This window comes from Colletotrichum costaricense (genome assembly GCF_030867565.1).
Source record: "Colletotrichum costaricense strain IMI 309622 chromosome Unknown Scaffold_1.1, whole genome shotgun sequence".
In the NCBI taxonomy this organism is placed as follows: Eukaryota; Fungi; Ascomycota; class Sordariomycetes; order Glomerellales; family Glomerellaceae; genus Colletotrichum; species Colletotrichum costaricense.
Window position 1 is genome coordinate 1609012 of NW_026848230.1, and position 24793 is coordinate 1633804.

Here is a 24793-nt window from a genome sequence, read left to right on the forward strand (position 1 = left end):
CGTCTGCTTGGCCAAACGCGCACACGCTCGTACAGAGAGGACACCCATTCTTCTCCCTCGACCCAATCGCCAGGGTAGGGGACGAGGGGGGTGGCATATCGTATCTCTGAATCGAGGCCATGAACCCCCCTGCTCTAATCCAAATATCCCATTCCGTCCGTCTAGTTGGATAGTCACCACTCGACACTCTGCCACACGCGCTTACTTGTCTTGCGTCCTCGTTTCTTCGGCGCTGTCGGGGGCTGCTCACATGGGCTCAGAATGCACCTTGCACATCGGGCCCAGGCAGAGGGAGAGGAATGGGAAGGTATCATGGCCTGCGGATGGTCGTCCATTTGTCACCCTGGTCTTTGACCACAAAAGTCATCACTCGCCCCCAAGTCTAATCCAATCCGCGCCATGCCATGCCATGCCATGCCATGCCATGCGATGTTGCTTCGCAGCTTCAGTCTTCCCCCCTTTGAGAAGAAGCGAGTCCGACGAGATTGCCCACGCGCCAGCGGGAGAGGCCCAGCCCGAGGGTGTCGTTTGACAACTCCCTCCGGCGTGTTAGTCGGGACGATGATGCCCGAGAAAATGGCGCGGTACTCACTTCCCGTTCGCCCTTTGGACCGCTCCAGATCAACACTGCTGGCATTTTGGGGGCGACAGCCGCTGCAAAGTCGACTGGAATCATGCTCTCGAGCCGAACAGTCTTTGAATCCTCACAGCCGGATGGTCAGACGGGAAATGTCGCTATCGCCATGTTGTCCTTTCACCAGAAGCACACGCCCACCCGTATGGCATAAGGCCACCTTGGATTGTCCATGGAGAGACAGGCCTTGACAGCTGAGGTGCGCGCCATCTTCATCTCCTCTGTCGCAGCTTGGGCAGTCTGGGGTATCACATTGCGAGTATCCCCTTTGCGGCTCGGCGCTTGCCCATGCCACTGGGGCTGCCCTAAGCGGAGCAGGCATTCTACTTAAACTTTTTGCCTTTTTTGTTTTCTTTCTTCCATTTTTGGGCCGATTTGGAGATATTTCTTGTGCTACGGAGCATCTCACACTTGGCCCCGTCTCACCGCCAGCCGCCAGCGCCATGTCTGATGTGGGGGATGGTCCATGGACGACACACGTGCTTCTCCCCTGGGCTTTTGACACGGCGCTACTGACAAGCCTTGAGGAGATACACACATGTCCTCGGAAGTTGCCAGGCTGTGCCGCTCAGAATCTACCAACCGCAACCGTGGAAATGCTGGAGCCTGGAGAGATGGAGTTGCGCCAAAGCCCGCGGATACGGATACAGTCTCATCGGTTGCTACCAAGGAACTCCGGCCCCCTCGGCCTTCGTCTAGTATTCGTACCCGCAGTCTGTACGGAGTACAGTGCGCTATAGTCTGTACAGTAATCTCCATCCATGAATGGAGTTGTGGGCTGGTCCGCATAGAGACCGTTTACGCTTTTGCTACACACGCGGTGGACATGGACCGGTGTTGACTTTCCCAAGAACTCAAAGGGCCCTGGACTCATTCTACCGCGTGACATTACACAATCTACCATGGCACGATTGTGTGAATCTGAGCTGGCGACAAGACAGTTTCATCCGCCCGTTGCCAAGAATGACGGCAGCATAAACCCGCAAGCAAAGTGACCAGTTGTGAGGCAAAAAAACAACTCCGGTTAATGGCCGCAAACCCGGCGGGGAGGTGGCTTGTTGGGAAGAGTCGAGCACCAACGAGCAACTCCGAGTTCCTGCTTCTTCTGCCCTATTCACAGACTCCCAGGCCCGTCATTGTCTCGGGCTGTCGACCCGCGTTTACTCCAGTTTGCCGTGGGCTGACCTCATTCCGACGGACGATCCCTCGCGTGGCCGAGGTCAAGGCGGCCATTCTGTCGTCTTTGCTGGCCACATTGGGGCGACGTCTCCGTTCCTCACGATGCCGACTTGCCGTACCAAGCCTTGTGGTTCTCGCAAGAGCCAAGGTAGTCTGGAGGCATGGTCGCGCGGGTGCAGCCCGTAGCCCGCTTGCCCACCATCTCGCTTCTGCCGCCACTTACAGTCTTGACCTAGGAGTTGCGAGGGACTGCACGGCTCACTCGCCGTCATCAGCGTCGGTACGGAGGACGAGCGGGCTTCCACGTCTTCCATTGTCTGGTTTTGTTCGGCGCCCTGCCCGACTCAGTAGTCAGGACCCTACCCTGGACAGACAGGTATAGCGCTTCTTTGATCATTTCGCCCGTTGAGTTCCCTCCCCCGGCCCGTCTCGTATCATCAGCCGCAGCCGCCCAGCCTGACAACCGCACCCGCGCATACCCTAATCTTATAGTGCCTGTCTACGAGGAATCAGATACAACACCAGACCGGGCCACAGCCGACACAAGCACAATAGCTCTGCCTGCGCAGGATAATCGGCATCCCTGTACATATCGCAGCCTGGCCGGTTAGGGTATATAGAGGCACTTTTGGCATGCGCCGTTGCGAAAGCCAAGCTTTCCAGTCCTGCCTTGCTGTTTCTTGGCACGTGTTGCGGCGGGCGAGAAAGAAAGCGGTGTCTCTTTTCTCTCTGCTGTCGACTCTCAGACCTCGTTGTGTTCCCCACGCAGGATATCACTCTCTCGAGGGAACCAACAAGGGGGGAACTCTGTTCAGCTAGCTAGCTTTTTTGCTGATCGTAACCAGCGAGGAACTCGGCGGCGACGACAGTGACACGAGGCTGCATTCTCGTCGAGTGCAATCTCAATCTCCTGTCAGCTGACCCTAGACAATCTGATATATTTTGCGAATCAATTTTTTGATCCTGGACGTTTCACGCGCGCGGGCCGAATCCCCCCCCCCCCCCATCAAAGAGGCTTCGGAAAGATTGAGATTTGAGTCAAGAGACGAAGGACCTGTCGGTGGACAAGAGAAACAGAGACACTGGTTGACTGCATCGCACGATGGACGGCGGATTCGAGTGGTTCCCGAACGCCCTTTGATTCGGTTGCCTTACAGGACCAGCAGCAAGGCAGATGCCTGTTCCGTGACAGCAAACAAAAAAGAACAACAACAGCTATCCAACGCAATGTGTAGTGGATTTGCATGTCTCGCACTGACGGCTGAGGGTCGTCTTGTCCGGCTTGCTTTGGACGATCGGCGCGCATTGAGCATGATGACCAACACTTTTGCTCATCTCGCGAGTGGGTTGAGGAGGCTCCCTCCGAGGACGGATACTTTTGGTTCTTCTCCCTCGAGTCCCATCTACGGAGCCACCAGTCGCGGAAGGCCTGGTACCCTTATTCTGAGTCGAGTCGGGCTCTACAAAGGCTCCATCGCAGTGTTTCGACTTGGCTGCCAAGCCCGGCCTCTCGTCTCATTGCTCGCTGTGGCTCTTTGATAGTGCTTCCTTGTTGTTTTTTCGTATCCGACCGTTTCCTTACAGTATACCTAATAATCGCCAAAGGTTAAGTCTCGTATGCGGCTTACTGATCTTCTTTCTTACTGTGTAGAAAGCTCGCATCTTATCTGGATGGGTTGGTTCCAGGGTCCCCATAGTTCAGCTGCCCAAGGCTCAAGGCGCGAAAATTCTCCCCCTGTTTGTGACTCGCCATTGGGGTTTGTCGTAACGGTTGGCTGGAGGCACCTCTTGTGCCTCTTGGACGCATAGCCAAACCCTCAGCATTGAAATTGATTCCAGGGGCCCTGCCCTGTCAGACCGATAATTCGGAATGTTTGCTCGCATCATTGTTGGTAGTCGTCCCGGTTCCTGGCTGTTCTTTTCCCGGCGCAGTTCCCAGCCGTTGCCTCATGGGGAAACAGGTTGTTCCGATCAGGCACGCCCAAGGACAGCAAGCACGGTGTCCCGGAGGCCGGTGCCTTCTTTCCCAAGTTCCCAGTGCTAGTTGCGCACCTTGACAGCCTGACACCACAGACAATGGAAGGTCCAGTGTCCCGGTTCCTTCCTTGCAAGTTTGCTGGGTACTTGGTCAGGTACTTCGTCTCCATCGCATGGATCCGATGCTTTCTCCCGACGGAGCCTCACTAAAAAGCAACAACATGAACTCGAACATGCCATGCCCCATGTGCGTGTGGACTAGAAGGAAACATGCCAGTTCAATGACTTCACCCATGACGCCAAAGCAACGCGACATCAACATCACTGGCCGGTACATCCCAGGCTGCTTCCACTCTTGGATCTCGTCACAGCAGCCGGAACCTGGGTCTCTGCCCGGAGACGCACTGGAAATAGCTTCTTCTTCCAACCTGCAACGTTCCTCCAGCCCATCCTGACGCCACATGCAGCTCAACCACGCGTGGCCCCCAAAAAGTGATACCGCGGGGTTATCCTACTCAAGACTTGGCCGTCGACTGCCTCGCCAGCTCACGTCGTCGACGTGACATGCTTCGCCTGCGCTCCTCAACAGTGTCAGACGCAGTGATTCAGATGGCTGCCGGCATAACGTCCCACAAAGTACGGAGTGCACCAATATGCGTCAGGCAACCTCCATACTCGTTTGGCCAACGCATCCATGCTACAGATCCCACCCATCCTGACCTCCGCTGCTCGCACACACACTACTGAGAATCACTGAATTGGACGCGGGAGACGACCTTGACCATGCATCACAGCACCCATCTCGAGAAGGGCTGCCGGCTGGAGAGAGACCAGTCGGCCTATCGGGATGCCACCGTATCCTTGAGCGACGCACCTTAGGTCTCGCGCGCAAATCGCAATCTTCAGCTTGCCCTGGTCGCCAGGCGGGGAGGGGAGTCATCTCGAGAATTCTGGCCACCCCAGGAGGCTACGGGGTACTATCTCTTTTTTTGTCTAGGCGACCAGGCGAGCAACGAGCCCACTGCGATTGCTACGGCTTCAAACACATTGTTCAGCAAAGGTGGTGCTTTTTTGCCCTCGCTGATGAGATCGGCCATGCTCCTTAATCTGACCGACGTTGTACGGATGCAAGCTCGCACATCGCTTGCGGGAAGGCCCGCCGTCTGCTTACTCCGGACAGCGAAGGGCGGGACATGGCCTGCCACGAGCAGCGATAGTTGGGCAGTCACATCACAATCAAGCCATCGGACGGCTCTCTGGCCAGCCTTGGTTGCACATCGAACGGGACCGACATTGCGATGCACGTCTTGTCTGCGCTTCACTCCGTACCGTCTCCTTGGTGTCTTTGGGAAATGTGCGCACCTCGATTCATGATGCGACGCCGTCACCTTGTCAGACACACCCGCCTGCAGGCTCGTCGCATGTCTCTGATCGCTGGCATGTCACTGGCAGCCCCTTTGGCCGAGCAAACAACACCAAGACCGAGGGGATGCCGCCATATCCTCATCGGCATTGCAATTTGCTGCCACCAAAGCAAGAACAAGACGCGATACTCGCGCGCGAGAGCCAAACAAACACTTCTTGACATTGTCCAGCTACCGAAAAAGATCAAACGAACCCGTCCCTGTCAGATCATTCCGGCTTGAGCCTCCGGAGAGGGATGATCCCTTCAGATAGTTCCGCTTCCCAACCACACGGTGGTGTCTGCGCAGGATTATTCGCAGTGGGGCCATTCTCTTTGTCTTTGGTTTTCTCCATCTTCTCTCTAGGATACCATGACAACAGTCGCCCATATCACGATGCGACCACAATGAGGAGATGTCTGTGGGGGGTCACGATTGACTGTAATCTTTGCGCTTGCAGGCCAACATGGCGAAATGCAGCGAGACGTAAACGTCACGCAAGTCGTGCCTCTGATAACGAGAGCTTGTGGGGGGACAGCACGATACGGCTGGTATCGGAGACTAGTCCATTGTGCTCAACGGAGAACGCGGGTAGCGTTAATTGAGAAAGAGGATCGTCTGGGGGGGACCGCCCCAGCTGCATGATCCTGCAGGGACGACAGTGGGCATCTTGGAAGTTCGTCGTGGGATCTTCACCTGCGAGGTCGAGTCATCACTGCAGGGCAGCACGCCAAAGCATCTCATAGGACCACCGTGGATCCCGACGCAGCACCATTCGCGCGGGTCGACTACAGCTGATGTTGAGCACTCGGATAGCCCCAATCTCGGCGGCTGGCGTTCTTTGACTAGAAAATTACATGCACCTCGACGGTATTCTGTTCCTTCGATTCAACCCGTCTTTGAGGAGTACGATGAGCGCATGGTCGCATGGGTCGTTGGACGGAGAAGGATGGACGACGTTTCATACGCGCCAAATTGTCTTGACTGGACGACTTGCCCGATTAGGACTCGAGATGAGGCACCAGCCTGTCAGAACGCTCGCAACGCCAACCCCCTGTGTTGCTCCGGAGTTCGTCTCGGACTGCTCGGGCGTCGTACTGACACAGCAATGAGCAGTGGCATCGTGCCAATTTTCCCCCTTTTCTTGCACCTCGGCGGAAATTTGCCCCTGGCCTTCGAGTTTGCTTCCTTTTTTCCATGGGCGAACTCTATTTGATCACTTCGCATGGACCTCGCTGCACATCATTTTGCGTTTGGGCATGGGTGGCACGGCGCAAGTTCTCACCCTCAATAGGGAGTCGTCAACATTGTGGGGATTGAGCACATTGCGACTACTCACTGGAAACAGCTGCCTGTCTTTGATCTTCTGTCCGTACGGATGCCTCTCAATGGCTCCATCCACCATGGGAAAATAGGATGGCCATGGAGTCGTTTCAACTGTCGCAGCACTTCCATGATCATCGCAGTTTGGCAACGGCTTGTGACTGACACGGCGACTGGCACAGACACGCGCCTTGTGCTCAAAGTTTGGTCGATCCTTTGGGCTGTGCCTGACTTCCCCAGATTTTATTGCGCCGAGCAAGCAAATCCTCGCACACTGCGCGTCGTTCCGAGGTTCCTCTGCATTGTTGTCTCGTTGTTTGCCTTCTATTCTAGTCCGAGTACATAGGGAAGAATCAAGGGGTGTTCCGGCTTTTCGGCCATATGACAAACACTTTCGCATGGAGGAGCTGCATGGTTCATCGCTTGAAGCCCAAAATCTTCTTTTCGGCGGGCGCTGGAGTCACAGTTAAAGCGTCCGCGGATGCGCCCCGGGAAATCCTTTGTGAGAGAACAGATGGCACCCGCTCGCGAACCGCCAGCCTGCGTCTCACTTATTGCGACCCGGGCAGCCGGGTTGACGGGAAGTTCAGACAGTGACCCTTACCACGGCACGACCGAGTCCCGACAAACAGCGACGAAACCTCCGTGAGGTATCTGGCATCACTTTGCCGATCCACGGTGGCTGTTTTTCTCCAGCCTCCAGGAATAGATGCTGCCCAGTGGCGGCCTACGGATGCACGTCTCACATAAAGTGCGGTTGGTGGCTCCTAAGCGATCGCAATGACACGATGCAAACGCAGGGCCAGAATGAACTTTAGCAACTTTGATTATGGCCAAGGGTGACTGGATCAGGTTCTGGCATATGCTTGACACTGTCACAATATAAACAACTGGGGGCTACGCTGCCAATGCCTCAAGCAAACCGTTGCCAGCTATAAAACAGTAGCGCTATACCGATGGACTGACTCAATAAACAACAAGGCGATGCCGCGTCGCGCCGTGTCCGCGCATCCGCTCAGAGTTGGTGGGCATTTGGACTACGAGTCCACATGTACGACTGCTGTCGCGATGGGTCGGCTAGCATGAAGCTGGGCCCGGGGAACTCTGGAAAGCTGGGAAACGGCATGTTCGGAACGAGGGCTGTTCGCTGCGTGCCTGGCACTTGACAAGTGTACCTGCAGCGAAGGTCCTTGAGAGCAAATGGGCGCAGGCCCTTCCTACTCGTCCTCAGCCTCGCTGGCACCGCCGAATGGGGGCAGAATGGGTGCAGAATCACGCGTGGTTCCAGCACCGTTGCAGGAGTATCCCAGTCACAACTCGCGATAGGGGCCGCGTTGCTCGGCATTGCAGCAAAGCTGCTCGTGCGCCTTTCCCACTGCTAAAGCGGCAGAAGCAGCGGGAACTTTGGAGGATGGGGAAAAGAATGCCCGCGCAGTCGAAACGGCGAACCAGGTCCCCTGAACCCGAGCAATACACCATACGTGTACTTTGATGGTCGTCTCGGGTTCCTGAGCACGCTCGTTGTAACTCCTTGCGACTATCAAACGATGAGCACGCCATCCGAAAGGTACAATTCCTTCTAGAAGGCTTCCATCCAACGTCTCGATGGCTGGGGGGGGGAACTCGGCGAGCCTCAGCTCCGGGCCCGACCCCCGATCAGCTGGTGCAGATCACTCCGCAGACGGTCCTTTGCCTCGGGGCTGCCGTTGTTCCTCTTGTCGTCTTGTTGGTCTCCGTGGACGAATTTCTGAAGCTTTCTTCTTCTGTGATTGCTTGTGGGAACCCAAGGTGTTCCCCCACTCCAGACGTTCCCCCTTAGCTTTTGGCTCCTCTTCAGCGAAATTTCTCCAATTCCCAGTCTCAATCCCCGTCCGGAAAGGGTAGGCGGGCAATGTTTGAGGAGTGTGGAGTGGCTGACGTGCGGCTAGGGAATTTTGGGGCGGCCGAGGATCCCGTCGACCGCGTCTCACGGCGCAACGCCGTTATCTGCTATGAAGAATCGGGCGGAATCATGGTGGACACCTTTCCTCGAGGCCAAAGTTCCCAGGGCGGCTAGCGTTGGGCGCTACTCGTGTTCTCGTCGTATTTTTCCTTCCTTTCCAACCTTGCCCCAAGCAGACAGCAAACATGGCAATCCAAGGCGCACACATGAATTCGCCCGATGGCTCCATACGAGGGCTTGACTGCGCGGCGTGCCGCTGTCTTCGTCCGCCACCCCACAAAGTCAGATGTGTTGTGACTGTACAATAAGGTCTTCCTTGGAGATGCCACCTAACTTTTGCCCTACGCTACTACGTTGATGAGGAGGAGCATCAACAGGCCCCCCGACTATGCATCCGGGATGGCACGGGGCAGCCTTTGCTGACAGAGGACCGCAGCCCACGAGACAGGGCTTGACCCGAATGGCACGAGCCCGGGTGCTGCTTGCGCTTGGCCCTGGGCAATATCACCAAGGAGCCACTGCGTTGGATAAGGTACAACCAGGGCGCGATGCGGAGCTGACTGCGGAGCAGCTGTTGCTATTCTTGTGCGATGGCTTCCCACTGCGTCCAGATACACTTGAGATTTGGGGGTCGAATCTGAGTTTCCTCCAGCTTCGTCGTCGTCGCCGGTAGATCATGTTGCCATCCACGCGGCACAGCGATTCTGACCTAAGCAGCTTTGTTGGCTGTATCATCGTCCCGCATCTAATCTTTCTCACATGAGACTGCACCTGTCTGTCAGAGTACCTACATGCTGACGCCAGGCAAAGGTAAAATTGTCGCACACATCCACCTCTCTTGGAAATTGGTACTAATTCCTACGACGTGCGGTGCCTTGCTGCCCGCTAACGATAAGCGGCGGCCCTACCTTCAGACGAAGTCGCCCGGGGGGGTGTATTCGGGCACGGCCGAGCGAGTCAATCCTCTAGGATAAGCGTTGTGTGCTCAGTAAACTCTCGTCAATCAAACCTTTGGTCGAAAGCTCCAGTGCTCCACGGGTCGGCCAGGCAGGCGTGTTCCGAGTTTAGTTTGGCTCACTTATTCGTCGCACTGCTGCGGATTCACGATGGATCATGGGTACTTTCCATGCTTGTCGTGGTCCATTGCTCTCGCCCTACCTTGAGGGCTTTGAAGGGGCCATTTGCTGATATAGACACGTTTACATTGGGCCCCTGAATCTGATATGCCACGATGCGGAAGCGAGCTTTCAAAACTCCGTGCCGTTGTGTTGTGGCTGGCCGATCCTGGCTGTCTGGATATATCGGGCAGCGTAGTCCGTTTCCCCGCATGTCCCAGCGCAACATGGCAAGATTGACGGAGGGCAGTATGGGATGGCATGGCCGTTCTAAAGGCATGGATGGACACCTGTGCGTGCGTGGTGTACATTGCCTTCTGCTACCGTTGAGCTTCTCCGAGCACTCATCTCGGACAGAGCGAACCCTTGCTGTGGAGGTGATCGCAATACAGGAAACCGTACGATCCGACTCCAGAGTCAACCACGTCTCAAACGCCGGCTTCAGTCTGCGATTGCGGGACGAGGCGGCCCAAGACGACGCTGACAGATTGCAGGGTGCACTTGTTCCTCCGCGGACCATGGGGAAACTGGCTGCAAGCAGCCGACTGCTCCCAGTCCACGACTCTGTGGCGTCCGCCCTTTGCAGCCCACCTCGTGAGGACAGGACACCAGAAGACCCAGTGAACGGCATATGCTTTGACGCCATCCTCGTTCCTCCAATGTGGTTCCGCCGAACGAATTATCGTTTGCAACGGGGCGCCGGCCTGGACCGTAGACGGCCGGGGAAGACGGAGCTGCCGGCCGCCGCCGTGCCGTGGCGCCGAGTGGGACTTCACGATGGCCTCACGTGCACGCCTCCCGACTACACCACCAGCCTAGCTAAGCTCTGACGGACTCTCCCGCCACGACTGCTACTATGTGCACCTCAAAGTCAATACCTGCCGCCGTCGCGCCTCTCACAGCAAGATAACACCGACCGCCGAATCAAAAGGTCAGTGGCCACGGTACAGCAGCCAGCCTACATTGACCGGGCCCCTGAATCCGGTAGAGTCCGTTCCAACCACAAGGCGCACCCCTCCGCCCACAATCCATCTTCCATGCCGCACGAGTCTCCGGATCAGGCAACTCAAGCCAGGGTCTCCGGCGTCCATATACGGAGATCGGTAGTCGGCTCGCAGCACTCACACCCTACCCGGGCCGGCCCCTCCTCAACGTTGCTTCGCTGGCGGCCAAGGTGCCGTTTGGAGCTTTGCGACATGTCATTTTTGTTTCCTTCTCTCGACAGAGCGGACGTTCGCAAACGAGAAGAGGAGGTGCCGTAGTAAGCCTGAGGGGCTTCAGAGACACGTTGCTACGCCGGTCAGTCTTGGAATGTGCAGCTGTCCCGATGCGGTCGCTGATGGTCACGACTTATTGCCTGGTACGCTGCGGACCGCGTCTCACGGTGGCTCAGGTGTCGTTTCTACGATGCAACGGCTGCTTGCATTTGAATGCCTAGCACCTTGCGCCGTTGTCTGCAGCGACAAGCCACCCAGCACGGCGGGCATCTGTAGCGAAAAGTTGTTTTGCTACGCCTCTCTTACGCCGCCGGCTCACCGACGTCCCCCTCCCACCATGTCTGACAATCCTCCGCCTTACTGCTTTCTTCACCTCGTGCAGCCTGCAGATGTACTCCAGCGTCACGGGATCCGTTTCTGCTGATTACGCTAATGATCTTGTTCTAGCTGGCGCTATTGCCCTGGCCGCCTGTTGCTAACCAAAGACCGGGGGTCAGGTTTCAGTGCACGTCGGTGAGGCGGACGACAATCCGCACTCTTCACCGAATCACGCGTTTGCTTTTCCTCCATACTTGTACGACCTGAGCTGTCAGCTCCAAGACCACCGCTCCTTGGGGCCACAAACCCGCATGGCACCCGCGTCTCGTGTTGACGAAAGTGGCCTCGATGCGATATCACTCCTGGGCCAGTGTCACCTGAGGATGCCTTCACTTCAGCCTAGAAGTCTAGGTGGCTCAAGCCGGGAAAGCAGGGACTCCAGGCCTCTTCGGAAGCGAATTGGCTGATCCAGCTACACAGCATAATCGCATCTTGTCCGCCTCACGCATGTCAGCACGGATGGGGGAATTTTGGCCCCCTCCCCGTGGATGGTGTTTATGAGTTGTCATATGGCTGATTCTGTGTCTTCAACACCTTGGGGTCATCAAAAGATGGAACCAACTATGCAGCTTTTCCTTTGTGATCATCTCATCCTGACCCAGGTGAGTGAGAGTCGGGTGAGCAGGCAGCGACGCATGGGGGAAATCTGCGGCGGTCTGCATCTGGCATGCTCGAGTAGCAGTACCTGTCGAGACAGCCTGCTGATGATGCTCGTGGATTCATCAAGAAGGCGTCAGGGTGCGGACTGCCACGTCACGAAACGGGTGAGAGCTGACCCGTCGCTTTGTTTTCTTTTTGTCTCTGGTTCGAGGTTGTTGCTTTTGCGTCTTGTTTTTGAGACAGGTCGGATCTGACACTCGTCCGACGCCAGGTCAATAACAGAGAGAAGACGGATTTTTCGTACCATTTGCCGTTGGCAGCGTTGCATCACACTGCTGAAAAGGCCGTTTGATCGTTACACGACTGCGATCGCCCATGGCGGACCATTTCGCGGGCCATTTTATTCTTGACCAGCCACCAAAGTGTGGGCTGAGCGGATCGCAAGGGCAGCGGACAATAACAGCTGGCCGGGGATAGAGAACCTTTTGACCTTGCGTCCCGAAAAGACTGCGCGATATGGGCTGCGGGACTCTCCTGCTCGACATCGGGGGTTTCCCCCTCTCAGGGGCCATGTACATCGGGTACCGGGATCGCGCGGTGGTCTCGATCGACACCGACCGCCTGGATGTTGGTGCCCCTATCTCTTCTTTTGGAGTTGTCGTCTTTGGGAAACTTGCTGCTTTTCGCCCCCAGCCACCTCATCGGCCAAAATACCCTCCCCTGGCGACGACGGATGGCCATTTGTTCACGTGAGCATGTCATTGGCAGGATAAAAGGAGCGGGATGGATCCTGCCGAACAACATTCATTGCGAGTTCCCTTCGGGAGCGGAGCAGCAGCAGCAGGGCAGGATATGCACTGCATTCCTACTCATGCAGAGCCTCACATCTGATGTGAGAGTTGCATCGAGGCACCAGTGGTGCGGAGCGCGGAGCATCCCTCCCTTTCCCTCCCCTCCCTCTGTTTAGTGCTAGTGCTGCTCTTCTTCAACGACACGTACCGCGTGGTGAGCTGCCTAATTACACGGCCGGGAATATGACGGTAGGTCGCAGGAAGGCACGGACAATGACAACGGGAAGATAACGAGTACGGATACGCAAGAATCATCTGATGAGAGAGAAGGGGAGGCAGCCCGGACAGTGGCCGCGATCCGTGGCCTTTTGGTGAGGGCAAAGCACGAAAGACGACCAGTTTGCAGAGTTCGTGATGGAGGGTAGATGCAGGCCGGGGGGTCATGAGCAAGGGGCACTGTTGGCAACGAGGGTTCTGCGGGCTGGTCCTTCTTTAGCGAACGGTTTCCCTAGTGCTTTCGTCAGCTTTTGTGGTGTAGCAACGGTTACACAGCGCCGTTATCGAGCAGGGGGGTGATGGTGCGTGGGTGCCTTTGGTGAAAGAGGCATGGTGCCAATGGGGACGTTCTGGGGGTATCGAAAAGGCAGCCGTTTGGGAAGACGTGCCGAGGAACGGCGCGTAGACACGTCTAATCGAGGCAGTCTGATACCTTTTTGGGCGGCGGCGGGCGATGGGAGGTAGGAGGACGGTACGCAGTAAGCCTTCGATATGAGTCGACGTTGGACGACAGGTCTGGGGTGAGGGATATGTCGGTGAGAGGGTTACACCTGACTGCTCACCTTGGGGGGCGTCGGGGCCGTCTGGGGGCCCCTTTGGGACCGCTGGCATGGAGTTTTTTTTGGACGGTTGGACAGGGGTTTGATGACATGGGTGGGAAGAGAGGCTGGGGGGTCCGCCGCTCTCTGAGCTCTGTCTGGCTCGGCATATGGATTGTGTGAATTTCTGTCTTTCCGGACCCTCGTCCGTTGACCGCACCTCGTCCGCGCCGCCGCTGCTGCTTCACCTCGCCGGCAGGTTTTGCAATGCAGGAGCATTGTCCTCCCCCGTCTGTTGCTCATGGGCTTGCAGCACGGATAGCCAGGTGTTCTATAGATGCTTCGTAGCCGGGATTCACGTGGGAACAAGGGCGGCGACGCTTCGGTGGTACGGGTACAGATGCAGAGGACAGAGCAGGGCCTTGGGAGGAAGTTTTGGTGGTTCCGTTTCTGAGCCGTGGGCGTGCTGCCGGCCGGCTCTTGGGCGATGTACAGGGACAGGATATGGCTGCCTTTGCTCCTCCCGGCAAAGGAGTGATCGAGGTCAGGTCCATGTGAGGTGAGGTCAAGGGAATGTCAGAACTATGCGGGTTGAGGTAGTAGAAGGAATATTGAGAGTCGCTCGGAGCTCGGAAGTTGTTGGCGGAGCTTGGAGGGGGCGCGGTTCTAGTAGAAGCTGGAGGGGGATGTATCGCGAATGTATCGTGATGTCAATTAGTGTGGACGAAGTAGAAGTATCTTGAAGGTCACGAATGTCACTGATGTATGTGAGACTATCGTCCCGCGTTGCGTGGATGCGTGGGTTGAGCTTTGAGCTTTTTTTGATATCCAAGTGCTGCCTCATTGGGAATGGTAGTAATGTTTGTTTTTGGCAGCGTGGGTTACCTTACCTGGATTTGTCTAGGGTTGAGGAGGGTGTGTGTGTGTGCTCTCTGCGCGGAGGAGTTTGTGGGATGATGATGATAGTCTTGACGACAATGACTGGGGAAGGATATTGCCATCCCGGATGTTTGCCGAGCATCCTGGGGAAGGACGACGAGAAGGCGGGCTTGATATCTGATGCTTGTAGATGCCTGCAGATGCTTGATGGGTGTGTGTGGTTGTCTGTTCTTTTTGGTTTGGGGGCTCATGTGAGTGAGACTTTTGGATTTCAGATATCAGGTTCCGTTTGTCTGCCTACGGGCATGTGAGATCTCTGAGGAGGATCAGCGGGTGGCACTAGGATTTGCGAATTTTGATGATGTGAGCCAGCCGTTACGCGCGTATTAGACTTGTCTGTCTGGGGATCAACCTTGTGTCTCTTGTGGCGTGTGTATCCCTTTCGAGTCAGACAGGCGTGAGATCAGAACGGGGAGAACATGACAAGCAGAGAGGCGAGGCACGCGTTAGACGATCAGGCGGTTGATGGCGCCATCTAGGTTGGACATTGTAAGAGAGAGACAGAGACCCAGATCCGTCACGCCCCAACGGCCGAGAGATGGATAGACTGGAGAAGGCTCGGAGGTAAGAAGACGCAGAGACGGAGTGGGATGCTGTACTCCATGTGGATGTGTATGCGTGTGAGATGTCGGCTAGGGGGCATGTTCACCGGTATGGGGATACGTTGTGGAGCAACGGGGAGCTTGTGTGGGTATTTGGGAAACTGTGGGAACGGTGGACAGCTTTTCTTGGGGTTTGCGATAGGGAGTTCCGTCCTTGTTGGAAGTATGCTTAGCAGAGTGCAGTCTGCTCTTCGCCGGGTAATCTTGTGTCTCTCCCTGGTGTTTTGACTCGAGTGGTCTCGGCGGACTTCTGGTTGATGCTCGAGGAGGAGAAGAGCCCGCTGCATGGAGCTGGGGGGTGCGCAGTCGTTCCAAAGTGGAGATCATGGACGAGGTTTCCCGTGCGTTGGGCCTTTAGAGAACTCGGCTGGCAAGACGTGACATGATGTCTGATAGTTGAGGATCGAAGATGGGGATGGTGGATCACGGTGCTCCATGAGCTCGCGTGGGAGGCCGTTGAACGCATGGCTCTTTGGTACGTTTTCATTTTTAGTTTGCAAGATGCTAGAGGGACGTGGTCCGAGATAGAGATGAGTTTCTGCCCGGATCGATACACACCCGTCTATCCTCGTCCTCGCCGTCTGGGAGTTCCCATGCTTTGTGACATAATGGCGTAGCTCGAGGAAACGCGCATGTGAAATGAGCAAGCCGAGGTGGCTCAGCAATGCTACTGCAGACATTATTTGGATACTCACCAAAAGTTCGCGTATCTGTCTGTCTTTACATTTTATCTAGCTTTTCCTTTGGAGATGTCGACATTGATCCGTAGCGTTGGGACCCGCATTCGAGGCAACAGAGGGGGACATTAGGGAGGAATAGACTCGGGCGATCAATGTATTCGGTGCGCTTAATCTTGCGTTTTCCTACCTTATGTTGATAGCCGGATACGCCAAGGTTTTCTGACATCCCAAATGCCGTTGCCGAGCGATATTGACGAGATGCGGAGGAGATGAGCTGTCGCATAGCATGTTTGGGTCTGCTGTGTACTTGTGGCCCTGTGGGAGATGAGATGCCATGGTTCATGGGTGTCTATACAGATGAACTCGCGGTCCAACTCTGTGGGCGGCGGGCTTCCCAAAAACAAGGACCGGGACGGCGGAACCGGAGGGTTTTCCATCACTTCCCCCCAAGATGATGTGGTATGATCGCGGTGGGCTCAGTGGGAAAGGCTGTGGGATCGTTGGTGAAGCATGTAGATTGCGACCTTGAGGGCATTGTGTCCTCTTCGCCGTTATGGATGGGCCCATGGGTATGTCTGCTCGCGTGTCTGACTTTGTGGCAGAGAGTACTGCTCCCAGCCTCATCCTCGTGGTTCTAGCACTGAGAGTATTGTGGCAAGCTACAGTTTTGTGTTTGCACATTGTGGATTTTCTTCTGAAGCATCTCTGGCCGCGCGGCTGGTGTAGACGAATGTTGCTGCCGGGTGCTGTATACCTAGAGTGTGGTTTCGCTAAGATATCGCGGTCATGGCACCTTCGGCCGTTATCCTGATGGGAATAGCTTCCGATCGAAATCCGGCGTATGGCCCGGCGGCCGACCGGGTTTGATTTTCATGTCCAATTGTCTCAGCAACACGTCTCGAGGGCATCAGCGGACAATGAGGCCAAGAGTGCACAATGTCTGAGGGTGCGGCAACACACAATCCAACGGGCAAGTTTGCCTACGTAAGTTGACGCGTTGGCGTGTTTCGTTTGAGCGACGACGACGAGTAGGGGAGATTAAACGGAGTCTTATGTAGATGGAGTTCTCTACTCCCCCATCGGCAACGAGTCTAGCGGGGATGAGGGATCATGGGGAGGTTAGGGAAGCGGACTATGGCTGGGATCATGGGTTGAGGATTTTTTTTGGGGTGATGCTCGGTTCGATGGCCTGCTGTGGTTACGCTCATCGACGGGATGTGGAGCCCACGATGTTGGAGGAGGGGCGGATGTTGGCGTGTAAGAGTGATACCGGGGGTGTGGAACGTGGATTCGTCTTTTGGCGAGAAGAAAAAAGGGGGATATGTTTGAGAGTTATTAATGTCTTGAAGACTTTCTTTGGGTCAACGGTCGACGATGTGGGTTTTCGGAGCATTTTTTGATGACGGTTGGGATTGGACTCGGGGGCTTTGATTGATGAAGTGTGGCTAACGGAATAAGAATATCGACGGGCGTTTAGGTTTGATGAGAAGATCAGAGGGTGTTCATATAGGCTGGATGGGGGTCAATGGGTCATTGAGTTTTGGGATAGTTGGGGTTTATCAAAAAAGACCAGGCTAGTTCGTCCCTGAAACTGTTGGTTTGGATATTGCAAAAAGAAGGGTCATGTTAGCTTTTTTGGATCGGATGGCAGAAGTTTGTCCTCGGAGTATTTTGACTTTCTTCTTTTAGAAAGGGGGCGGAAGGCGAAAAAGAAAGATCCTAGACCTGGTCTAGACCTCGAGCAGCAGAGTTGGATCCTTGCGGGAGTTGTGAGATGGAAACGAGAGGGATGACTCGGATGGACTGATGATGTGCTGACTCGAATGGGATCTTTTGTTCATGTTGCAATAGCCGGACTGGTATGGTGAAGGTTTGTCGATTTTTGGACTTTGCTTTTTGGGGAACTCGACGCGAAGTATGTGAAAGGTGACGGATCGAGCGGTGCCGATCGAGATACATTGTTTGCTCGTCGATACAGACACTTCGTCGGAATAAACCAGCTCAAGGTGGGATTAGAGAGTTTCATGGTGGACTTCACGTCATGGTGGAACTCTGACTTGTCTGCGATGAATTGAGTCGAGCTGCGTTGGTGTAAGACAGTCTGGAAAGAAGACATGCTTGCATACTCATGTGTGATATTGATGGCTTAGAAGCAGTCGGTGCCTGGGTTGCCTTTTGGGTCGAGGAAGATGGAGAAGACAACAGGAGAGCTTCGATGTCTAATTTCCTGGCTTGCCCAGAGTCAACATGTGACTGTATGGATTGCTCGACTTGTTGCTGGTTCTTTCAAAGCTGTAGTCTCTAGATGTTAACCATGAAGTCTTTGAAGGGATGCCTCTGTCACATTTAATACGCGTTGCTGCGGCTCTTTGTGTCACGGGTGCTGAGTTCGAGCATGTCCCATATCGAACAACCTGGAGCACTTCTGTAGACTTGCCCTTGTAGATATGGCCCAACTTGAATATGAACCTTGATCTGGGCCTTTGGAGTTGAAAGACGAGATGTGATCAGTCTGTGATCGAAGTACTCTTGCTTAAAGAAGCCGTCGCGGCCAGATGGTAGAACCTACAAGTCCTGACGAATGACAAACGCAGAGAGTCTGTTTCGAACATGTGGCAGAAACCACGTCTTCGAAGCAGTGGTGTTTATACTCAGCCCAGCCATGTTGCGGTAGTAGTCAACATCGAAGCAACGTATTCGGCCGAGATGCCGATTGTGCTGGTTGAAGCCCTAAAGAATTTCTTGAACCCAGAGTCCCTCGCTGTATACCATTAGTTCCAGTTTCGAAGGGTTGCTGACGCAGCGGCAGTTCATCTCGTGGGAGTATCTTCTCTGCAGCAGCCAGGACTCGACTCGGGGCCGCTTTGATTTCTTTGGTTCCAGCGCTTTGTCTGCTAAATGCTTCTTTCGACTCGAACAGAAGTCGCCAACTGTTGATCGATGTGCGGCTGAAAGCCTACCGCGTCTGTCTGCAAGTGCCTGGGAGGCGGAGCTCTAGTGTCTGCCTTTGTGAGATCGATGAGTGGCTTCTTGGCACTCCCTAGGCAGGCGCATGAGAAGTTGCTTCACACTCCCTAGATCCCTTTAATACGTATACCTTGTTGAATACTAGGCGAAGAAGGGAGACTTCCAGATGCCTAGGGAGATGAAGCTGACAATCACTAGTCCTCCATCTTCAGCCTCTTCCCGACTACTTTCTCCTTTCCTTGACGACTTCTTCAACAATCAGTCATGATGGCAGGTGTCAATCCCATAGCCACGGACGTACTGTAGAGGGGAGAGGCCCCGACGTTGTGTTCAGCTTCAGCACTGCACAAGGCACGTTGACTTCCCTGGCATGGTCGATGGTTGGTTTAGAATATAGACGTGACGATGTGGTCATGCTCTCTAAATAGGCAATCTTAGTACATGAAGAAGTGTCACAGATCAGGCTGTTATGACCTAGGTCTGGGCTGAGGACGCTCACCCGTGGTGGTGATCAGCTGACGACAAGTCGCGGGCTAGAGATAGAAGCGCGAGAAACTCGATTGCGGTCTGTCCAGTAAGCTAGGGAATGTATCATGTGACTTAGACTTCTAGAAGGTATGCAAACGGTAGGAAAGATAAATCTATGCTATGAATGCCGCCTCCCGATCCAGTATCCAGATATCTCAGAGGCCACTACCTGCGGCAGTGGTCGCCCGAGGGCAACGTAGTGCTTGGTCAAGTTTCCAAATCCAATTTGAACATCACCATCGCAATGACTACTAGATCTCTTTGAGTGCCTTGGGCAATTGAGTTGCTCTGGCGGTGTGTTCGATGACAGCTAACTGTCACTCTCTGTCCAAGTCAAAGCCAAAGTTGCGGATCTTCGAAGACTCCCGTTCAACTCTTTACGACTTCGAGCACTGGAGCTCTCTCAACACGGCTGTAAATCAAGCTTGGAGACCAGCCTACACAGTCGTTTGGACGAAGCGGCCAACTTTGATACCACGAACGGGAATTGATCTGACTTCTGCGTTGAACTTCCCGTACTGACACCCACCCCTATGTCCAAGGTGACGGTGAAATGACTACTGGCCTAGCACAGAGATCCTCGGACATTGACCAGCTGTGTAGATGTTCCAGGCAGTTCTGTTAGTATTTAGCGGACAGATAGCTGTTCACCAAAGTTGCCTTTCCAGATAGACCGGAGTGAAAGGGGCTCGTAGGCATATGCGAAGACCGTTGTTCATCCCTCGCCAACTACGTGTACGGAGGCTACTCAATTCGCATCTCAATGGTTAACTAACCTCAAGACCTGCCTATCGTTCTGTATGGAGTTGCCTGCGCGAGTGTCAAGTTGACAACGACGTCGATCTGACTAAAGCCATCCAGGTGTCAGGCTATAAGGGTGGGAGTAGGGAAACTCTGATGACAGTAGACAGAGCATGGAACTTAATCTCTATCATCACACGCTCAAGAGCCCAATAACTAGCACATGAAAGATACAAATTCAATTTATGGCTTCTAGGACCGCTTGTAAAGGTTCGGAGTATGAGGAAGCCTGGAGGCTGACGATGCTGGGACTCTGCCGAGGGAGACTATCCACTCACTATCCTCTCGATGATATCCGTTCCTCATCGTTATGCCCATGTATCAAGAACGCCGCCAGATCGCCCCGGTTAGATGCCGGGGCGTACATGACCAACTTCAGAGAGAATAGTCACCCGCCCTTCTGACATCTACGGATAACTCCAGAGATATCAACAAAGCGCACCTAAGTCTGACCATCGCTAGCATGCGAATAATTTACCACAAAAACAGTACTCACTTGTGGACCTAAACATTCAAACACGGAATCTCTCTACCTTCATAGCCTACTTCGTACACTATCTTTCGGTTCGTTTTCGTCTCTGCAGCGGAACACTTCGTAGGCTCATCATTGCCGCATTCGTTGTGCAACTCTCGGCAGATACTGGAGCTCGGCCGTGGTCAAGCACTCGCAATGACTCGTTAGTTGTCATGATATTTAGTCAAGCAGAGTCCGAGATCCATAACCAGGCGGGAGTAACTCGCGCTCTGGCGCCTCTGGCTCGTTCTTGAGCCACTTCAGGGCCTTGAGAATCGTCTAGGTGCTGTATACTTCCACCTGGAAGATTAGACACGATTCGGGTACGCCCTGCCCTTGAAGTTGTCCTTGTGAGTTTGCGATTTTCTTTGACTTGACTGGCCCCTTTTGCAATACGAAAATAGTCCCGTATAGCTTTAGGAGAGTTTACGATCAACTACGCATACGAGTGCACTCTCTTTAGATTTCAAAGAGCTAGTTGCGATCTACGCAACTGCGGTTGCGGTGAGTTGACGATGGAAGGTGGGAACAATCCGAACACAGGCTCCTATACGATGCTTCGATTCGCGGGAATTAATAAGTTCAACTCAAAAGTTACTGCTATACATCTAAAATCTACGTAAATCTATCTTTACGTTACCCCGTTTCCCCCTTCTCAACATGAAGTTCACCACCGTCCTCTTCGCTCTTGGCGTCGTCGGCTTCTAGTCGATGGAGCTCATCAGTGAAGACCCGCTGTGTAAGTACGAGAAGCTCAGCGTCGAGGCCTGGTACAACTGCAACAATACCAACAGCGGCAGCGACCCTTAAAAGGACTCGGACTGCGACTTGCCCTGCGCGCGGGCGGGGAGAAACGAGGGGGCAAAGTTCAAGCACGTTAGCAAAAACGGGGGTGGCGACAGATGCGCCCTGCAGTGCTATCTTAAATGAAGTGTGAGAAAATCAATGTCTGGAGAGCATGGGAGATCAAGCTGATGGGAGTGGACGAGCAGAAGGGAGGCGAGCAAAAGGGACTTGAACTTGGGAAAGACGATTGTATATGGCATTGGGAGGCGTTTGGACCGTTGGTTGTTGATAGACCCCATGACGGGGAAATAGTAACTCAAGTTCAATGAGCCGAGTATCGAAGCTTTCATAACTAAGTCTCATCTTGCGAGCCTCCCATTATCTGGCAGCCGGAGGGCCGACAAAGCCCGGACCGGATGCGGCAGTCGTTGGGACCGAGTAAAGTGGACCATGCCGGGCCGTTGCGGATACCGTTATCCGGCTAAGACGGCACTTGCCTGAGGCCTCCCTTACCAGAAGCATGCAGTGGCGGCCAGAAACGGCTCAGCGCCCTCAGCCACACGGGTATAGGACTGCGGCCTCAAGAGCACAAGCCCGCCACTGCGCGAGCGTTGTTCCCGGGTGCTGCACCCTTCCAACGTTGAGTCTTACAACTACTCTGCATATCTTTCGCCCCCCTCTTAGCGTCAACAAAGAGACAATGCAACTCGGTCTTGAACTGGGTAGTCCCTCGGAGCCGACCCTTTTTGCCATCCCAACTCTGATGAAGAGTCACTGTAGTTGCTGGGATGGTGTGTCTCTGTTTTGTGAAGATCTAGATCCCATGAGTCACATGCGACCTCGATGGGTATCTCTCTGCAAGTCACCATCCTGGCGAGTCCAGGCAACGCGGCACCTGCAAGTGCAACCTAGGAATGCAAACAGATTTCTTTCACTGCCTGCCGCGAGCGTGGATCGTTTCTCGTCTTCTAGGCTAGACCAATCGATTCCCATCCCGAGCCTGACAGGCTGACGGTAATTGGAGCTGCTGATGACGTTGACGTACACTCCCCCACACTCTTCTCTTTCGTTGCACTCGAACCGGTAGTCACCAGGCTAGAGCTGCTGCAACGGTTCAATCACAGAGCCGCAAATCTCTTTAGTTCTTCTCATGGCAGAGGCCGTAGATTCATTCGCCACTCCAGGCAACTCTGCTGACCTCGGATTCCGATTTAGTCGGACTTCCAGAGTCGACTACAAGGCTACAGTGGCGCGTACTCTTAGTTGGTCTATTATGCATAGTCCTTTTCTCTTGGATTGTATCTGACATTAGGCACAAAGGCAAGGCAACGATCGCCTAACCAGGTACGCGGCTCATTCAAGTCCGGTTGCCTCAACTGAGTCTTATTTCAACCCGCAATTCACTGCTTCTGCCTTTTGGACCTAGTTCTGGGTATCTACTGCACAGTATATAAACAAGCAGGCGTCTGCATCTACCTTGTCGTTCCCTAATCCATCGCCACCAAGATGATAGACTTAGGCAAGATGGACTTCTCAACCCTCTTCAAGGGCAACCTGACCGCCATGGCGGAGAACATGACGGGCGGCCGGGGAGGCTACGGCGCGGGCAACAGCAACAAGATGATGGAGTCCCTGCTGCCAATGCTGGGCGGGCAGTTCAACCCCGTCGTGCGCTCCCTGATGCTCCTGTACCAGATGATCGGCTCCAACCTGGGCATCGACCCGACGCTGATCCTGACGCTCGCGGGTTTCTTCTGGGCCGCGAACCGCGTCGTCCGCCAGGCCTACGGCGCCGTCTTCCGCCTGATTCAGGATAACTTCATGAGCTCCATCCACGTCTCGAGCACCGACGAGATTTACACGCACATGATGAAGTGGCTGGCGCTCCAGCCGCTGATGGCGAGCTCCCGCTCCCTGACGGCCGAGACAGTCAGCAAGACGGCGTGGGAGGAGGAGGAGGAGCTCGAGGCCCTGCAGACGAGGACGATTGCCGGGAGCGGGAGCGGCGCGACTGAGTTTCTCAACTTTTCCAACCAAGAAGCCAAAGCTGTAAGTCTGTCTCTACACAATGTCTGATACGTAACTAACACTGAGTAGCCCCCGCGATACGTCCCCGCCGTCGGCGTCCACGGCTTCTGGTACAAGAAGCGCTACTTCCGCCTCCACCGCAAACAGCAGTCCGTCTTCGACGGCGAGTCCAACTACGGCACCTTCCGCAAGGAAGAGGACCTCATCGTCTCGTGCTTCGGCCGCAACCCGGAACCCATCAAGGAGCTCCTCCGCTTCGTCAAAGAGTTCTACTACCAGGACCACTACGCGCGCACGACCATCAAGCGGCCCAGCCCGGCGCCGATGCGCCGCTACGGAGGGCGGTATAACTGGAGCCAGGTCGCCAACCGGCCCGTCCGCCCCATGCGCACCGTCGTGCTCGACCCGCGGCAGAAGGCGCAGGTCATGGCCGACATGAACGAGTACCTCCACCCGGCGACGCCGCGGTGGTACGCGAACCGCGGGATTCCGCTGCGGAGGGGGTATTTGTTCTATGGACCGCCCGGGACGGGCAAGACTTCGCTTTCGTTTGCGCTCGCTGGCGTGTTTGGGCTCGATATCTTTGTGATTTCGCTGCTGGAGCCGACGTTGACGGAGGAGGATCTGGGGACGCTGTTTAATTCGCTGCCGCGTCGGTGCGTGGTGCTGCTGGAGGATATCGACACCGCGGGCCTCGCTCGCGTCGAAGACGAGACGGAGACTGACGCCGCTGGTGGTGGTGCTCCCAACGGCACCAAAGACGGCGACTCCAAACCCAACCGCAACAACTCCACGGACAACACCAAGGACGAAAGCAGCAAAAAGACCTCTTCGACGACAAACAAAGACGACTGGAAAGTCTCGGACCTCGCCCGCGCCCTGAAAAAGGAATCCAAGGACGACAAAAAGGGCATCTCCCTCTCGGGCCTCCTCAACGCCATCGACGGCGTCGCGTCCCAAGAAGGCCGCATCCTCGTCATGACGACCAACAAGCCCGAATCCCTCGACGAGGCCCTGATTCGCCCCGGACGCGTCGACCTGCAGGTCGGCTTCACCAACGCCACGCCCGCGCAGGCGACGGAGCTGTTCCAGCGCATGTACGAGGCCGACGGCGCGAGCCCGGCCAAGAGGGTCGACGGGCACGTTGCGCCGCCGACGAACCCCGCGCCGCCTATTATGATGAACGGGAACGGGAGCGCTTCCGGTTCTTCTTCGTCGTCATCTCCGTCGACGCCTTTGCCTCTGCAGTCCTCCTTCGCCTCTCCAACAGAGAAAGTCTCCTCTCCATCGCCATCATCACCAGAGACGGACCCAGCGGCAGCACAAGCAGTAGAGAAGAAGAAGCGCCACGAATTCGACGGCGAGGAGCTGGGACGCATCGCCGACGAGTTTGGCGCCCTGATCCCCGACGGCCTCTTCAGCCCGGCCGAGATCCAGGGGTTCCTGCTGAAGCGGAAAAAGGATCCCCGGCGGGCGCTGCGGGAGACGGCGGCGTGGGTGGAGGGGATGCGGCAGCAGAAGGAGAACAAGACCAAGGTGCTCAGGGTGCAGTGAGGGTCTCTCTCTGTGTCCAT

The 24793-nt window shown here is 55.1% G+C and overlaps 7 protein-coding genes across 7 annotated transcripts; 6 read left to right on the top strand and 1 right to left on the bottom strand.

Moving 5' to 3' along the window:
• Nucleotides 1-414: 414 nt before the first annotated feature.
• Nucleotides 415-825, top strand: CCOS01_00583 (uncharacterized protein; the record flags this gene model as incomplete). Its single annotated transcript, XM_060448780.1, has 1 exon — nt 415-825. The coding sequence occupies one exon, from the start codon at nt 415-417 to the stop codon at nt 823-825; it is 411 nt and encodes a 136-aa protein (XP_060320218.1).
• Nucleotides 826-4672: 3847 nt separating this feature from the next.
• CCOS01_00584 (uncharacterized protein) lies at nt 4673-5164 on the top strand (the record flags this gene model as incomplete). Its single annotated transcript, XM_060448781.1, has 1 exon — nt 4673-5164. A coding segment is annotated over one exon (492 nt), but the record flags the coding sequence as incomplete, so codon positions are not given.
• A 4621-nt stretch (nt 5165-9785) lies between these two features.
• CCOS01_00585 (uncharacterized protein) lies at nt 9786-10403 on the top strand (the record flags this gene model as incomplete). Its single annotated transcript, XM_060448782.1, has 1 exon — nt 9786-10403. The coding sequence occupies one exon, from the start codon at nt 9786-9788 to the stop codon at nt 10401-10403; it is 618 nt and encodes a 205-aa protein (XP_060320220.1).
• Nucleotides 10404-10884: 481 nt separating this feature from the next.
• On the top strand, nt 10885-11269 carry CCOS01_00586 (uncharacterized protein; the record flags this gene model as incomplete). The annotated part of the gene is made up of 2 exons (XM_060448783.1): nt 10885-10999; nt 11034-11269. The coding sequence occupies 2 exons, from the start codon at nt 10885-10887 to the stop codon at nt 11267-11269; spliced, it is 351 nt and encodes a 116-aa protein (XP_060320221.1).
• Nucleotides 11270-14945: 3676 nt separating this feature from the next.
• Nucleotides 14946-15242, bottom strand: CCOS01_00587 (uncharacterized protein; the record flags this gene model as incomplete). Its single annotated transcript, XM_060448784.1, has 1 exon — nt 14946-15242. One exon carries the CDS (start codon nt 15240-15242, stop codon nt 14946-14948), a length of 297 nt encoding a protein of 98 aa, XP_060320222.1.
• Nucleotides 15243-21116: 5874 nt separating this feature from the next.
• CCOS01_00588 (uncharacterized protein) lies at nt 21117-21215 on the top strand (the record flags this gene model as incomplete). Its single annotated transcript, XM_060448785.1, has 1 exon — nt 21117-21215. The coding sequence occupies one exon, from the start codon at nt 21117-21119 to the stop codon at nt 21213-21215; it is 99 nt and encodes a 32-aa protein (XP_060320223.1).
• Nucleotides 21216-22697: 1482 nt separating this feature from the next.
• CCOS01_00589 (uncharacterized protein) lies at nt 22698-24773 on the top strand (the record flags this gene model as incomplete). Its single annotated transcript, XM_060448786.1, has 2 exons — nt 22698-23240; nt 23289-24773. 2 exons carry the CDS (start codon nt 22698-22700, stop codon nt 24771-24773), a joined length of 2028 nt encoding a protein of 675 aa, XP_060320224.1.
• Nucleotides 24774-24793: the final 20 nt, after the last annotated feature.